We start from the raw sequence: 17,031 nt of genomic DNA on the forward strand, positions 1-17,031 counted from the left end.
TCTAAGCAGTTTTACTAGGCCCAGTGAAATAATTGGATCTTAATTAATTAGTTATTAACAGCACAATTGCCATATTTCCACCCCAGGTTACAATTTGTATGATTCACTTAAGCAGTTTAATATACCCACCAACCAAGTTCTTCTTTAATATACTTGGCATCAGTTTCTCAGGATGACTTGTAATTGTGGTCTAAAAGAATCTGAGTTTAATCGTTGGCCCAACTTATAATATGGTACAGCAGTGTAATGTAATCAATAAGCTATGCTTGAACATCTCTTCTCTGTGTAGCACTTTTGCTTTTCCCAGGGCTTTCCCAGGCACCAGCTCACTTGATCTTTACAACCACCTTCTCAAGAGGGAGGGGACAGTAGGTATTTTTACAGTTCCTATTGGACAGAACCAGAAACAGATTTTGAATACTTACTTGATTCTGGCTGATTTTCACAGGAATTCCAGAATACAATAATAAAAGTCATAAAATAGCATTCCCATCTCACAATAGGAGGCCCTGTTTAATGTACTTTAAAAAGTATTGATGTCAGGGGCGCCTGGGTGGCTCAGTCGGTTGAGTGTCCGACTTCGGCTCAGGTCACGATCTCATGTTTCATGGGTTCAAGCCCCGCATAGGGCTCTGTGCTGACAGCTCAGAGCCAGGAGCCTGCTTCAGATTCTGTCTCCCTTGTTCTCTCCTCCACCCATGATCTCTTTCTTTCTCAAAAATAAATAAACATTTAAAAAAATTATTGATGTCAGAAGATTTGGGGGGGGGGTTTGTTTTTTGTTATAAGATTGCTTGCTTAGTGGGAGAAAACTTGGAAGCTTGCAAAAGTATAATGAAAAAATGCCAATAGACAAGTATTAGATTTGTATAACCCAGATATAACTTAATACAGTGAACATTTTGCTGTTTCCTTCTAGACTCACATACACTTTCCTGTCCTGTATTAATGTTTAATTTCAAAGCTCAGGGGCTCAGGGTTTAATTTCAAAGCCTGAGTGGCTCAGTCTGTTAAGTGTCTGATTTAGGCTCAGTTCGTGATCTCGCAGTCCATGAGTTCAAGCCCTGTGTGGGGCTTTGTGCTGACAGCTCAGAGCCTGGAGCCTGCTTCAGGTTCTGATTCTTCCTCTCTCTTTCTCTCTCTCTGCCTCTCCCTTGCTCATGCTCATGCTCTGTCTCTGTCTCTCTGTCTCTCTGTCTCTCTCTCAAAAATGAGTAAATGTTAAAAAAAAATAAAAAATAATAATTTCAAAACTCAGAAAGGAAAGGCTGTCTCACCTGTTTGTAGGTAAGAGCATTGTAGGAGGCCACAGTGGGGAATCCCTGGAGTTCTCAGCAAAAATGCAGTATTTTCCAGTCATCTTCAATTACATCTGTTTTGTGCAGGCTTAGAGTTGGGCTCTTTAAAGATCAAATCATTCAAACATTTAATATTCCAGTTTAGGGAACTGAGGCCCAGAAAATTTAAGTGACTGGCCCATAATGGTGCACTAATGATAGAGATGAGACCAGGAGCCCAGGCCTTAAGAACTCAGTTTGACTTTCCTTTTTTAGAAGTCCCCATAGTACCAGGGGGAGGTAGGAAAGGATGTTGTCAAAGGGAGGAAGGCAAACCACATGGGTTTGTATTTTGTGATAGGACCATTTTCACATTTATCTTCTTCTGATCTTCTGATCAAGGTGAAGGGAAATTTCTGGGGGGAAGTTGTATTCTTAAGTACTCAAAGGAAATGCTGTGGTGGCTGGAGCCTACTGAATGCCCAGGGTCAGATGCCTGTGGGACCAAGTGGAGTCAATGAGTACAGACTCTAAGAAGGGTTAGGAATTTGTTGCTGGGCAGGAAAGGGAGCCAGGGAGACCAGATCTTCCAAATTTCCAAGTGGCTGAAAATTCCAGTTTTTAATGTGAAGTCTCCCAGTATTAAATATTGTCTGTTGTTAGGGCACCTGGGTGGCTCAATCCAACCTTGGCTCAGGTCATGATCTCACAGTGTGAGTTCGAGCCCTGCATCCGGCTCTGTGCTGACAGCTCAGAGCCTGGAGCCTGCTTGGGATTCTGTGTCTCCCTGTCTCTCTGCCCCTCCCCTACTTGTGCTCTGTCTCTCAAAAATAAATAAAATGTAAATATTGTCTGTTGTTTTAAATTCCTTTTTATTATTTATTAATTTTTTTAAAGTTTATTTATTTACATTGAGAGAGTGAACACAAGCTGGGGAGGAGCAGAGAGAAGGAGAGACAGAATCCCAAAGAGGCTCTGTGCCATCAGTGCACAGCCTGATGCAGGGCTTGAACTCATGAACCATGAGAACATGACCTGAGCCAAGATCAAGAGTCAGACGTTTAGCCACCTGTACTACCCAGGCACCCCTTAAATTCTTTTTTACAACATTGTGTGGGCCAAATAAAACATGCTTCTGGGTTGCCAAATCAGTCTGCAGGCCTCTAGTTTCATCCTCTAGGAGGATATTATAGTTCCTACAGTTTAGTGTGCCATTGGAGACTGACCCAGAAACAGGAGAGTGTTCACAATGAAATCTCAAGTGTGTACAGGCCAACCTTGTTGGCACCACCTGGGGAACTTGTAAAAAACACACATTCCTGGGCCTCATGCTTGCAGATTCTGACTCAGTCTGGTGTGTTCTTTGACAATCTGTATTTTTGACAAATATCCTAATGGCTCATTAACTAAATTATGGTATACCCACACATTAGAACACTATGCAGCTGTTTAAAATAATTGAGATGTCTTGGGACAACTGGGTGGCTCAGTTGGTTGAGCGTCTGACTCTTGATTTCAGCTCAGGTCATGATCTCATGGTTTGTGAGTGTGAGCTCCACATCAGGTTTTGTTCTGTCAGCTTGGGATTCTGTCTCTTCCTCTCTCTCTGTCCCTCCCTAGCTTTTGCTCACACTCTCGTTCTCTCTCAAAATAAATAAAAATTAAAAAAAAAAAAAAAAAAAGAATTGGAGTGACTTGTATGTTGTCATATGGAAATTTCTCCAAGATACATTAAGTGAAAAAACTTAAATGCAGAACAGTTTATATAGCATATTCTTATTCCTACTTGTATATGCAGAGAACATTTCTTTTTAAAAAGTTTTCTTTAAAGTTTATTTATTTGGAGAGAGAGAGTATGCGTGTGTGCCAGTGGGGTTGGGGCAGAGAGAAAGGGAGAGAAAGGGTCTGAAACAGAATCTGCAACAGGATCTGCACTGTCAGCATGGAGCCTGGCCCATTCAGTGCTCAATCTCACGAACCTGTGAGATTACTCATAAGCTGAGCCAAAATCAAGGTTGAGGCCTAACTGCTTAATCGACTAAGCCACCCAGGCACCCCTGCAGAGAAGATTTCTGAAAGGATATAAAAACTTGTAACAATAGCTGTCTTTGAGCAAGAGAACTGAGGATCTGGAACTAGGAGACTTTTTTTTCTTTAAAGATTTTATTTATTTATTTATTTATTTATTTATTTATTTATTTATTTATTTATTTAGAGTGCATGTTGGGGATAAGGGCAGAGGGAGAGAAAGAGAGAATCTCAAGAAGATTTCATGCTCAGCGCAGAGTCTGATGTGGGGTTTGATGCCATAACCATGAGATCATGACCTAAGCCGAAATCAAGAGTTGGAGGCTTAACCAACTGAGCCACCCAGACGCTCCTAAAGATTTTGTTTTATTTTTTATTTTTCTAAATACTTTGTCTTTCTTTCTTTTTCTTTTTCTTGTTTTTTTTTTTTTTAGTTCATTTAATTTTGAGAGAGAAAGAGACTGTGAGCAGGGGAGGGATGGGGAGAGAGAGAGAGAGAGAGAGAGAGACCCCCAAGCAGTCTCAGTGCTGTCAACGCAAGCCCAATGTGGGGCTTGAACCCATGAACTGTGAGATCATGACCTGAGCTGAAATCAAGAGTCAGACACTTAACTGACTGAGCCACCTATGTGCCCCAAGATTTTATTTTTAAGTAATCTGTCTACCTAACATGGGACTCAAACTTACAACCCTGAGATCAAGAATCATATGCTTTACAGACTAAGCCGTCCAGGGAGACTTTTTCTTTTTCCTTTTTTTTTTTTTTTTTTTTTTTTAATTTTAAAGTAGGCTCCACACCCAGTGTGGGGCTTGAACTCATGACCTCAAGATTCACATCACCTCAAGAGTCCCATGCTCTACTAACTGAGCCAGTCAGGCACTACCACCTTCAGACTCCTTTCTTTCTTCTCAACTTCCTCCTCCATTTTCATTTTGTTTCTTCTTCTCCTTCTCTTTTCCCTCTGCCTTCTCCTGTTTGTGTTTCTTTTTCACAAGAACCACAGTAAGCTTCCTGTGTGGTCCTAATGTGCAGCCAGGTTAAGAAACCACAGCTATATATCACATATCACTGTATTCTGAACACAATAAATGCCACCCCTTTATGCTTCAGATTGTTAATTGGCTTTGGTGACGTTTTCCTGAGTTGCAGACTTTTTTTGTTAAGTTTATTTATTTATTTTGAGAGAGAGAGAACACAAGCAAGGAAGGGGCAGAGATGGAGAGAATCTCAAGCAGGCTCAGTACCCTCAGCACAGAGCCCCATGTGGGGCTTGAACTCACAAACCATGAGATCATGAATTAAACCAAAACCAAGAGTCAATACTTAACCAACTGAGCCACCCAGCTGCCCTGTAGATTCTTTTTTTTTTTTTAATTTTCTTTTTTTTTTTAATGTTTATTTTTGAGAGAGAGAGTATGAGCGGAGTAGGGGCAGAGAAAGGGAGACACAGAATCAGAAGCAGGCTCCAGGCTCTGAGCTGTCAAGCACAGAGTCCGACACGATGTTCAAACTCACGAATCATGAGATCATGACCTGAGCCAAAGTCGGACGCTCAACCCTACTGAGCCACCCAGGCGTCCCTGGGCCCTGTAGATTCTTGATCAGATTGCTGGTGCCAAGGTTTTGCGGGCCTCTACTGGGGGATTTGGGAGATAGAGACATTCTCACAAGAGAGGGATGGTGTCTGGTTAGTTTGTGCTTCACCAGCCTGACCTCGAGACCCTACACACATGAAGAAATTGTTTCAGAGCAGCCAGTATCAAAGGGCAATGGGAAAAGGGATACCAGATTTGGAACCAGACCCATACTTGGGTATGAATTTCAGCTTTGCCCTTTTGTTTCCTTATCTGTATATTGGAAAATGATACCACCTTGAAGGGTAGAGGTAAGGGTGGAAAAAGAGGATGTGTATAAAGCTCCTGTTGGCAAAGCCTCACAAATGATATTATTATAATCCTCCCAAAGGTTTCCTTTGTAAAAAGAGAGCTTTTTGTGTCACCCATTGAATCCCGCCACCTTAATACTGCTACTTTCCCCTCCAGCCGCTGCTTTGATGGGAGCACCCCTGTTCATGCAGCAGCATTTTCAGGGAATCAGTGGATCCTCAGTAAACTGCTGGATGCAGGGGGTGATCTTCGACTCCACGACGAGAAGGGTCAAAATCCACAGACCTGGGCCCTGACAGCAGGGAAGGAGCGTAGCACCGTGGTAAGGTTGGGCCCACTCTGTAGCCACAGCCAAGGCAGAGCACTGGGCTGGAAGCCAGGAGCCCAGGGATCAGGGGCTGATCCTGGGGACAGCACAGGGCTTGTAGTGGTCTTGCTATCGGCACTGGACACACAGGCCTGGGTTGAAGCAAGTTACCCAGCTATAAAACCTCAGGCAAGATTAGTGAACTTTTCTTTCCTGGCCAACCATTCAGTGAGAAGGAAGAAGAGTTTTTTTTTGAGAGACCATGTGCGACAGGGGAGGGACAGAGGGATAAGGAGACACAATCCAAATCATCCTCCAGGCTCTGAGCTGTCAGCACAGAGCCTGATGCAGGGCTTGAACCCACAAACTGTGAGTGAGATCATGACCTGAGCTAAAGTTGGCCGCTTAAACGACTGAGCCTCCCAGGCACCTGAGGAGGGAGAACAGTTGTAATTTTGACCCTTGACTAGCACTTAACTACACATCAGAGGTTCTGAATTAAAGTAGCTCAGTATTAAGTCATTTAATCTTCACAATAAATCGGTCATGTAGATGCTGTTATTGTCCCCATTTAACAGATGAGGAAACTGAGGCCCACTGACATTACATAACCTGTTGAGGCTGCACACTGGCAGGTGTGATGCGTTTGAATGAGGTCTAAATAACATAACAGATGTAAAGCATAAAGTGCGTGCACAATACTTGGCATGTGGAGGGAGGAGGGAGGTGGGCAGAGGCCTCCCTTCCCTCCCCCTGGTTCTCCAACTCATTAGCTGTTCGCCTTAAACAAGTAATTTTGCTCCTTCTGCTTCAGTTTCCTCATCTGTTAATGGAGGGAGTTGGAGGAAATGATTGCCAAATCACCTCTCTGGAAACATTCTGTAAAAAAAAAAATCACTTGAGCCCTTCCCTTTCCAGAGATTTCCCTGTCAGGGGCTCCTGGCTCCTCAGCTCATTCATGTCAGACTCTTCCAGTTGCACTGAAAGCCAGGGTAGCCACTAGTTGCCTCAGCACTGAGCATCTTCACGCTGTGTTGCAGATGGTGGAGTTCATGCAGCGCTGTGCCTCGCACATGCAGGCCATCATACAGGGCTTCTCCTATGACCTCCTAAAGAAGATTGACTCCCCTCAGCGGCTCATCAGTGGCCCACCCAGGCTTGGTGGCCTCATACAGGGGTGAGTGCTGCCTTGAGCTGAGCCAAGTGGAATATTCGGCGGGCATCACCCCAGCCTTTCTTGTAGGAGTCCTGCACCGTGAGCCACCACGGTCCCCTCCATGTTGGTCCCCTCCAGGATCTGGCCCACCCTAAGTGCTGAGCTCTGAAGGAGAGGATGTGGCCGCTTAAAAATGTACCCAGAGGAGCGCCTTCAGCTGTCATGCCCCTATCCAGGAATGTCCAGGGGAAATGAGTTCTGGGCTCTAGTGGGCACCACCCTGTGGTTAGCAAAGAAAGAACTTTTCAGGTCTGAGGAGCCCTGCAGAAAACTCCTTCCCAGCAGAGCAGCCAACTGGATTTTTTGTCCTCTCCCAAACCATGGAAAGAGTGTTCCTTTATCTCTAAGACTACAAAAGAATACAAATGCTTAACCTAGCGTCCTCAGGCTGTGTTAAGCTGGCGTGATTTGCTGCCAGCTAGTGGGCAGCCCACCTAACCCCATCACAGCTGCAGGAGGTGGGCCTCAGGTTTATCTCCATGCTCAACTGCCTAGCTATTTGAAATTCTTAGGGCTTAAAATAAAACAAAATAAAATAAAGTTCTTAGGGGTTTATTAATTCAGGGTTTGTATCCAGAGAATCCTTTCCATTTTGATTTTCTCTGATGGCATCACTTTCTGTAGTCAGAGTTGCAAGACTTGTCACACCCTCGAAGGCTTCCTTGTCCTGTCCTTCCCTGCACAAGTCCTGGTTTTCTTTCTGGGTGCCTTTGGCTTCTTAGGAAAAATGAGTTAATTCCCTCGAGGCCTAGTTACTTTTTTTTTTAATTTTTTTTTTTTTTAACATTTATTTATTTTTGAGACAGAGAGAGACAGAACATGAACGGGGGAGGGTCACAGAGAGAGGGAGACACAGAATCTGAAACAGGCTGTCAGCACAGAGCCCGATGTGGGGCTTGAACTCACGGACCGCGAGATCGTGACCTGAGCCGAAGTCGGCCGCTTAACCGACTGAGCCACCCAGGTGCCCCATGGTCTAGTTACTTCTAACTGCTCCCCCCATGCCCCCCTGCCACTCTTGCCAGTCTCTGCCAAAAACCCTTTAGGTCATTCCCCATAGCTATCAGAATAAACTCCCACTTCCTCATCTGACCTTGGAGGCTCTGCTGAGCTCGCCTCCTTGCCTGTCCTTGCCCTCCCCCTTGTGTGGAGTTCCCTCCTTCAGAGTTTGGAGAGACTTATCCCAGTTTGTAATTATTGTATTTATATATGTTCTTGCCTGTTTCTAATAAGACTGAACACTGCTAACTGAGAAAAGGAGGCAAAACTGAACAAGACACAAAGACCTTTTATTTGGGGTCTCACAATTGCAATTCAGGGAGCACAGATTCTGGTACCAAGCAGAAAAGTGGGGGAAAGTGAGTCTTTTTTGTGAGAAAGAAGGGGGCTAATTATAGAACTTAGATAAAGAAGAGGAAAAAGCCTGTTAACTGGTACTAAGTAACTGCTTGAGCTGGGTTTTTTTTTTTAATTTTTTTTAACCTTTCTTTATTTTTAAGAGAGAGAGAGAGAGAGAGAGAAAGAGAGAAAGTGAGAAAGTAGGGGAGCAACAGAGAGAGAAGGAGACACAGGGTCCAAAGCAGGCTCCAGGCTCTGAGCTGTCAGCACAGAGCCCGACGCTGGGCTCGAACTCATGATCAGTGAGTTCATGGCCTGAGCTGAAGTCAGCTCAACCAGCTGAGCCACCCAGGCACCCCTTGAGCTATTTTTGATTACTCTCTGTTTTTTTTGGTGCCGTCAAATAAAACTATTCTTGGTGTGCATTAGTAAACTATTCTGTCTTAAAGTTCATACCAACAGTTTTATGGCGTGAATGCCATTTGTTCTGTTGAATTTTATGGGCAACTGCTTTGTGAAACCATTGCTGCTTCTGGCCCAGTTCAGGAGTTCATTAGTTGGAAAGGAAGATGGAACTTCAAAATGGAGTCTGTCACATTCAGAAATTTTATACAGTTCCACAACCCCAAGAGGGCAGGGCCTGTGTGTGTCTTGCTCACCATCGCCAGCCCTTCACTGCTTGTTGTATGGTAGGGCTGAGTACAAGGTGAGGGGGTACAAGGGCCAGCCTAAAGGAAAATCCAAGTTAAGTGTTAAAAAACCTAACAAATTTCAGATACTAATCTAGATGTAGCATTTATTTTATAGTTAGATGAAACATTATTTTTTTAATGGGGTTGGACCATGCAGTACTTAATGGAAAGTAGAGTGGGAGTACATACATCCCCCTTTTTAATGTGAAGAAAACACATGAATCCTTGAGATAAGAACTGGCTTCTCAGATCTGTGAGTGAGGCCCATGTCGGTAAGATTCCTCACAGGTACGTGTTTACACAGAGCCTGGTTGGGGGGAAAGAAAAAGCACTGAACTGAGAAGAACAGATGGTTGTATTGTTATAGATAACGGAAGTCCGTTTTCCCCCTTCCACCCAGCTGAATTTACTTAAATAGACATGGCCTGAGAAATTCAGGTAAAAGCAAGAAATGTTGATCTGATTGTAGTTATAGTCCAAGTCCCTGCTGGAGAACAGCCAGTTCCTCTGCTTAAACGGAGCTCATACCCTTTAAAAAGCCACTCACATACCTGAGAAGCCCCAGATGGGAAGGGGGAGTATTGTCAATGGTATCCTCCTGTTCTGGTGCTGCTGGGGAGGCATGCTGTTGCTGCCACCTCAAAATCTGTTCCCCTGGGCAGGAAACAGTTGTTGTCCCCTGGATATTTGAGGCCTGAGCATGTAGCCTCTGTTTCTAGAGGAGATTAAGAATTTGGTGTAAGAAGGGGGCATGTCCACTCAGATTACGTTGACCAGATAGCTTATCCTCCATGCTGGGCTGCTTTGCGAGTGAAGGGGATGCTACCACGAATGATACTGGAACATTACGTATAAATTGGGATGTCCAGTTTATCTCAGTCCAAACTGTGGAGTCCTCATTTAAACCTCACAGCAGCTAAAAGTGAGGAAGGGACAGCCTGGCCTAAGTTGCCAATGAGATAGAGCCTAAAAGTATCTCTGAAAGCAGAGTAAAGAATTTGCTTCTGTGCGTGAAAAGTGGGCACATGGAGCCTCACAGAGCTGATGTGGGGTGAGGATGAGTACACACTGTTACCTGCAGCTCCTTTGCCATTTGCTGAGGGAGGGAAAATGGCTCCAGCACTAGCAGAATGTTTTGTCCTTCAATCTGAGCCTCAACTACTCATTCGGAAAGCATTAAGTAAGCACCTACTACATGTATGGCACCATGCCAGCCTTGGGGAGCCAAAGAAATATAAGCCATTCCTTGCCAGACTCTCAGTTCATGGGGGGTCCCAGTGTGCAGTGTCCCACGGTGGTGGTTTGGGTGTGGTATGTGGAAAGAGCAGTGGCTGGAATGAGTATCAGGGTCTGTCTGGCCATTCCTGCTGCTCTGTGACCTCAGACCAGCAGGTTCCCCCTCTCTGGGCTCCATTTGTCCCATCTATAAAAATAAAAGCTGGATAAGATGTTTTGTTCTTAAAAGAAAAAAAGACATGTTTTGATTCTTTCCAACTTTGACCATCTGAACTCATCATCTATTGCTGCATATTGAATCCACCCCCAAGCCACCCAAACTTAGCAGTTTCAAACAGCAATAAACATTTGTATCTCACACAATCTCTGTGGGTCAGAATTCAGGGAATGGCTTAGCTACGTGGATCTGGCTTAGGGTTTCTTATGAAGTTGTAGTCAAGATGTCAGGTAGGGCTTTATCATCTGAAGGCTTCACTGGGACTGGAGGATCCAGTTCCAAGATGGCATACTCACATGGCTGGCAAATTGGTAGTGGGTGTTGGGCCTCTCCATCGGGCTGCTAGAGTGTCCTCACAACATGGTAGCTGGCCTCCTTCAGAGCAAGGGATCCGAGAGTGATCAGAACAGAAGCTCTGGTGGATCTAGCCTTGGAAATCAACCACTCCATCATTTATTCAGTGCCCAGTTGGCCTAACAGGTCTGCCCTATCTGAAACCCACAAAGGCAAGATTACCAGGAGGTGGAAATCACAGGGCCCTCTCATAGGCTGGCTCTTACGTAGTTTCATGATAAACAGTCAAGTAGTAAAGACAAAATGAACTACACTTTCTCATAGCTCTGGATATGGTTAATTCATAGCTCAGTTCCTCTGGATATGGTTAATTCTTACTTTTCTTCCTTTTAAAAATACTTCTAGAAACCCTAGTGGCTCTCCTAACCGACTGCTTAAAGCTGGAGTCATTTCTGCGCAAAATATCTACAGCTTTGGCTTTGGGAAGGTAAGAGGTTGCCACTGACACCCAGCATTTGCAGGGCCAACTGGAGAGCCAACTGGCCCTGACTCTGGCCCCACTTCCCCCAACCCTGTCCAACTCTTTTTTCCTTATCCTCTCCAGAGTGTTCTGTTTCTTCTTTACTACTTTTGCAGGACAGATAACTCTTAGTCTTCTTGTCCTTACTGAAAAACGGAGAAAGCCCTGGAAAGTTCCCTTGAATGACATTGGGCTAGATTTGGGGAGTTTAGAAAATGATCCTTTCATTAATTCCCAGTGAGGGCCCCAGACATGTCTCCCTGAAGAGAAGCAGAGGGCTACACTGACCCCATAGGTCTTATTGGTGGTTGACTTGCCCTCCATAACTTTTTGTTGGAATGCCTTTAAGGCATTGAGATTTTGAACTGAGAAATGTGTTGAGGGAAAATATCTTTTGGGTTCTTGGTTCTGCCCATCAAAGAGAGACATTTGGGAATGTAACTGGGTGTCTGGGTGATGTTTGCTGACAGTTTTCCCTAGCCCTGCATCTGTTGGTTGTGCCTAGGCAGCCTTGGGTGGGAAGGAGGGAGCAGGAATGTTGGCCTTGGCTGCACATAGGTCTGGGTTCTGTGGGGGCACAAGAGGCCTGTGAGCCCCAGCCTGGTACTTCAGGCAGGCATCTGACCTCTCTTCATGAGCCTTGGTTTCCTCACTAGTAAAAGGGAAAGAATATTACAACCTTGCAGGGTTTCTAGGCAGATTAAAGATAGTACAAATTAAAGAATAGTGTCCAGTGCATAGGGGAATTCAGCAACTTTTGGTAAATAGCAGTTATTATTTTTAGCTGGCACAGGATTCTGAGGGCATTTTGCTTTTCCTCTTTTCTCCCCTCAATTTGAAGCTGTGCTCTGCTCTCAGTTTTATCTCACAGGGGGAGCACAGCTGGCCTACCTGGGATCTCTTCCAGTAATTGGAGAAAAGGAAGTGATTCAAGCTGATGATGAGCCTACCTTCTCTTTCTTCAGTGGCCCCTACATGGTCATGACCAAGTAAGCAGAAGCTGGCCAGTGGGAGGTCTGATTTAGTCCCACAGGAAGGGTGGGCTTCATGTGATTCCCTTATGTGTGGAGGGTTTCCCCCAAAACACAAACAATGAAGAATATACGTCAAAATCAGGGTTTTTCAACCTGGACACCATTGATGTTTTTGGCTGGTATCCTTCGTTGTTGGGGGCTGTCCTGTGCAGTGTAGGATGTTTAAGAGCATCTCTGGTTTCTACTCACTGAATGCCGGTACCAGCCTCTGCTGACCCCTTTCCACCGTTGTGACTGTGACAACTCAGAGCGTCTACAGACATTGCCAGATGCCCCCCATCCCCCACCCCAGAACAACTTATCTGAAAGATTACTCATGATGATGTTCTAATCTCTCTGTTTTCTAGAGTTAGAGGCAGCTTAGTGGTTACCGTCTGGTCTCTGATATAGGCCAGAGGGTATTGATTGAGGCCTCTGTGGAAGCCAGAACAGGCATCAGCTACAGCTCTCACCAGCCAACTGCGGGGGCGGGGGAAGCGGTAATGGGATTTGTCTATGACAAAAGTGCCTGGGGTATTCTCAGTCCCCAGAGACCTGGCACCTGCAGGGTCCCAAGAGTTGTCTTGGCCAAGGTTTCTTGGCCTGCTTGAACCTGGATGCTTCTTCCCTGTCTAGAAGAAACACCTTTCCAAAAAGGCCTCTGCCAGACTCCTGAGGCCCTCTATCCCCTAGTTTCCTGCCTGTGCCACAGATTTGTTACCAGGTCCCCCTCCTTTCTGTCCTACTGCTGTGGTCTTTGTTCAAGTCATCAGTGCCCCTCACACAGACTGGCTTCCTAGCCAGTTCCCCATTCTCTGACCACCCCTCCCTACCATTCCCCACACTGCTGGTGCTGTTATCTTTTTTTTTTTTTAATGTTTATTTATTTTTGAGAGAGAGAGAGAGAGACAGAGAATGAGCAGGGGAGGGGCAGAGAGAGAGGAAGACACAGAGTCCAAAGCAGGCTCCAGGCTCTGTGTTGTCAGCACAGAGCCCAATGCGGGGCTCAAACCCACGAACTGTGAGATCATGACCTGAGCTGAAGTCGGACACTTAACTGACTGAGCCACCCAGGTGCCCCTAATGCTGTTGTCTTTCTAAAATGCAAACCCAGGGGCACCTGGCTAGCATTCTACTCTTGATTTCGGCTCAGGTCATAATCTCATGGTTCGATTCATGAGATAGAGGCCTCACATTGGGCTCTGTGCTAATAGCATGGATGCTGCTTAGGATTTTCTCTCTCCCCTTCTTTCTGCCCCCCCTGCCCCCCCCCCAATAAATAAATAGGGGCTCCTGGGTGGCTCAGTTGGTTGGACGTCCAACTTTTGATTTCAGCTCAGGTCTCTCAGTTTTCTGAGTTTGAGCCCAGCATGGGCTGATAGCGCAGCTAAAGCTTGAGATTCTCCCTCTTTCTCTGCCCCTTTCCCACTCACACTCTCTGTGTCCCTCTCAAAATAAATAATATAAACTTTAAATAAGTAAATAAATAGACAAACATTGAAAAATGAAAAAGAAATGCAAACCTGGTGAAGTCACTCCCTCCCTCAAATCCTTCAGTGACTTCCTGCCACTCATACTGAGTTCCAGAGGGTGCTTTAGGACTAGGGGGGTAGGGGAAGGGAGGACCCAATGGTGCAGAGTGGAGTTGCATTATAGATTCTGTGTAAATGCCCCTTCTCCTGTTTTTGCCTGGGAGAGCTGCTCATTCCTTGCTCTCGCACTTTCTCCTGCCCTTGTAGTCTGGTGTGGAATGGGAGCAGGGTCACAGTGAAGGAGCTGAATCTCCCCACCCATCCTCACTGCAGCAGGGTTCGGCTGGCTGACTTGTTAATTGCAGAGCAGGAACACAGCAGGTGAGAAAGAAGCCCAAGAGCCTGGTGCATTACAATCCACGTCTCTTTACAGACCCAAGTTCAGGGCTATACGGTGCTGGTGCTGGTGCTTTTGCAGAGGTGTGGAGACCAGCCCCCCTCAGCCTCAGCATTTCCTGACTGTTGGAATGGGCTCATTTGACTTCTAGAGAAAGAGAGAGAGAGAGAGAGAAAGGGAAATTAATGGATAGCCTGAGGGGTGGGAATGGTGGTGCTGAGGGGCTTAATTCTGTTAGCTGATTGACTTCCCATAACAGTTGTCTCCAAGCCAGCCTCCAAGCCAGTAGCCCCTGAGGCTTTTTGGCCCTGTACCCAAGAGGACAGCATGCACAGTCCTGTCTTCATAGATGATGGCTGTGCATGAGATCCACACAACTGAGGAACTGAGTCTCTGCCATTGAGGACATGCCCATGGGTGTACCTTAGTACCTTAAGTTTCCTACGGCTCCAGGGTTAATCCTTTAGCTCTTGCTAAAGCAGGATCTTGGATCATGGTTTCACACCAGGACTGCTGAGTGAATGGACCCAGTTCCTTGAGTAGGACACTCAACCCCTGCAAGAGATGTATCAGAGGCCAAACTCTTCCTTTTGGGGGAAATCAGCCTAAAGGGACCCCAGGAGGCTGGAAGGATGCATATACACAATGTGGGCTTTGATGTGAGACTGAGGGGTGTGTGACCTTGGGCAAGTTTCTGACATCTCCCTGACCTTGTTTTCCTTATCTCAAAAATGAGTATAAAGTATTTCGTACAGGTGGTTGTTAAGATGGAGATGATGCATGTAAAGTACCTTGATCAGTAGCTCTTGGTGATGTTGTGTCTTGTCATCATCATTGTCGATGACTAAGCCCTCAGGTTCTGATCAGTGAGAGACCATAGATTCCCCTATCCCTATCTCACCCCACCCATCCTGTTTTCTTAGAAAGACATTAGGTACAAATGGTATTTGTTTAGAATGTGTTCAAGGGGCCTAGAGGAAGGAAAGCACTCATTTTTTCATCATATCTTTCTGCCCTCTACCTCATGTGAAGCTGCTTTTGCTTTTGTTTTGTAGTAAGCTGCGGCACCCGCACCTGCTACAGCTGATGGCTGTGTGCCTGTCCCAAGACCTAGAGAAGACCCGCCTTGTTTACGAGCGCATCACTGTCGGCACACTGTTTGGTGTTCTCCACGAACGGGTAAATGGCTGTTTTTGGTGAATTTTCTCTTGCTGCCCTCTCTGCTTCTCACCGCTGCCCTCTTCCCCCTACCCCAGCAGTGGAGTTCCCATTTGTGTATGTGAGGACGATAAACCTCCTAATTCTTTACTTTCTAAGGGTATATAATGCACCACTTAAGGACCTGATTGGAACTAGTGTGATTTTATTGTCTGTCCTGTTTCTTCATCAAACCTCTGAGAGTTCAGCAGACCCAGAAAACACACAGATGCATTTCTAGCTAACTGTAATCACACAGCCCCTGGCTTTGTTTTCCTGTAGTTTCACTTATTTCTTTCAGGGCCTTTGCTGTAGAGAGAGGTTTGTTTATATACAGACCTGTATCACTCCCTTTCACTTTTCAGATTTCTTTGTAGGAACATCTTTCAGGGCCCATTGACTCCCTAGGAAGTGTGCTTTGGGCTGAGATGTGCCTTCAGAGAGGTCCTGAAGCATTTGTTTTTCTTTCTCTATGACTTTATTCTAAAGATCCTAGGCTGGAATGAGAAGAGACCCTCCAGAAAGAGTCCTTTCCCAAAATGGCTAGCCATTCCTCCTGCCTAAGAACTTAGTAGTGTTATTTCTCTTCCCCTCCCTTTCCCTCTCCTCCCCTTTCTTCTCCTGTCATTTGATGAAGGCATACCTTAAAATGCCATTTCTCTGGGGAATAGGATAGAGAGGTCAGAAATAAACCCAGGCTTATATGGTCAGTTAATGTGCAACCAAGGAGGCAAGAACATACAATAGGGAAAAGACAGTTTCTTTATCAAATGGTGTTGGGAAAACTGGACAGCTATGTGCAAAAGAATGAAATTGGACCACTTTGTTAGACCATACACAAAAATAAGCTCAAAATGGATTGAAGATCTAAACGTGAGACCTGAAACCATCAAAGTATTAAAAGAAATCATAGGCAGTAATCTCTTGGATATGGGCTTTAGCAACAAATTTATGGATATATCTCCTCAGGCAAGGGAAACACAAACAAAAATAAACTATTGGGACCACACTGAAATAAAAAGCTTTTGCACAGCCAGGGAAACCATCAGTAGAACAAAAAGCCAATTGACTATAAATGGAAGAAGATATTTGCAAATGATATATTGCAACTAAATACCAAAAAAAAAAAGAAAAAGAAAAAGAGGGAGGCCAAATGATCAGATTAAAATGGGTAGAGGACTCGAATAGACATTTTTCTAGAGGAGACATACAGTTAGCAAACACACATGAAAAGATGTTCAGTATCACCAAACATCAGGAAAATGCAAATCAAAACCACAGTATCACCTCATACCTGTCAGAATGGCTAGTATCAGAAAGACAAGATATAATAAGTGTTGGTGAGGATGTAGAGAAAAAGGAACCCTTTGGGGTGCCTGAGTGGTTCAGTTGGTTAAGCATCCGACTTCGGCTCAGGTCATAATCTTGCAGGTCATGAATTCGAGCCCCACATTAAGCTCTGTGCTGATAGCTCAGAGCCTGGAGCCTGCTTCAGATTCTGTGTCTTTCTCTCTTTGCCCCTCCCCCGCACATACTCTGTCTCTCTCAAAAATGAGTAAACATTAAGAAATTTTTTTGAAAAAAGAAAAAGGAACCATTTTGCACTGTTGATAGGCATGTAAATTGGTGCAACCACTGTTGAAAATAGCATGGAGGTTTCTCAAATAATTAAAAATAGAACTACTATATGATATAGCAATTCCACTACTAGGTATTTATGAAAAGAAAATGAAAATACCAATTCAAAAAGATATATGCACCCCTAAGCATTATTTATAATAGCCAAGATATGGAAACAACTTAAGTGTCGACAAATAGATAAATGGATAAAGAAGAGGTGAGATATATGTATATATCTATATGATATGTGTATAATGTGTGTATATATGTATATACAATATATATGGTAAATATACATATATATAATGTGAAATTATGAT

At 44.7% G+C, this 17,031-nt stretch overlaps 1 protein-coding gene across 7 annotated transcripts in view; it reads left to right on the forward strand.

Moving 5' to 3' along the window:
* The window catches only part of TEX14 (testis expressed 14, intercellular bridge forming factor), a 121,118-nt gene that overhangs the window by 57,761 nt on the left and 46,326 nt on the right, over positions 1–17,031 (forward strand). For 5 of the 7 annotated variants that reach the window (XM_042966043.1, XM_007086724.3, XM_042966042.1 and 2 more), the window contains 6 exons: positions 5,349–5,514; positions 6,540–6,676; positions 10,898–10,979; positions 11,871–12,001; positions 13,765–13,878; positions 14,950–15,073. In XM_042966043.1, the coding sequence (XP_042821977.1) occupies positions 5,349–5,514; positions 6,540–6,676; positions 10,898–10,979; positions 11,871–12,001; positions 13,765–13,878; positions 14,950–15,073 (754 nt within the window). The remainder of the gene's footprint in view (positions 1–5,348; positions 5,515–6,539; positions 6,677–10,897; positions 10,980–11,870; positions 12,002–13,764; positions 13,879–14,949; positions 15,074–17,031) is intronic. The other 2 variants (XM_042966041.1, XM_042966044.1) reach the window with 2 other exon arrangements.

This window comes from Panthera tigris, chromosome E1, assembly GCF_018350195.1.
Source record: "Panthera tigris isolate Pti1 chromosome E1, P.tigris_Pti1_mat1.1, whole genome shotgun sequence".
Classification (NCBI taxonomy): domain Eukaryota; kingdom Metazoa; phylum Chordata; class Mammalia; order Carnivora; family Felidae; genus Panthera; species Panthera tigris.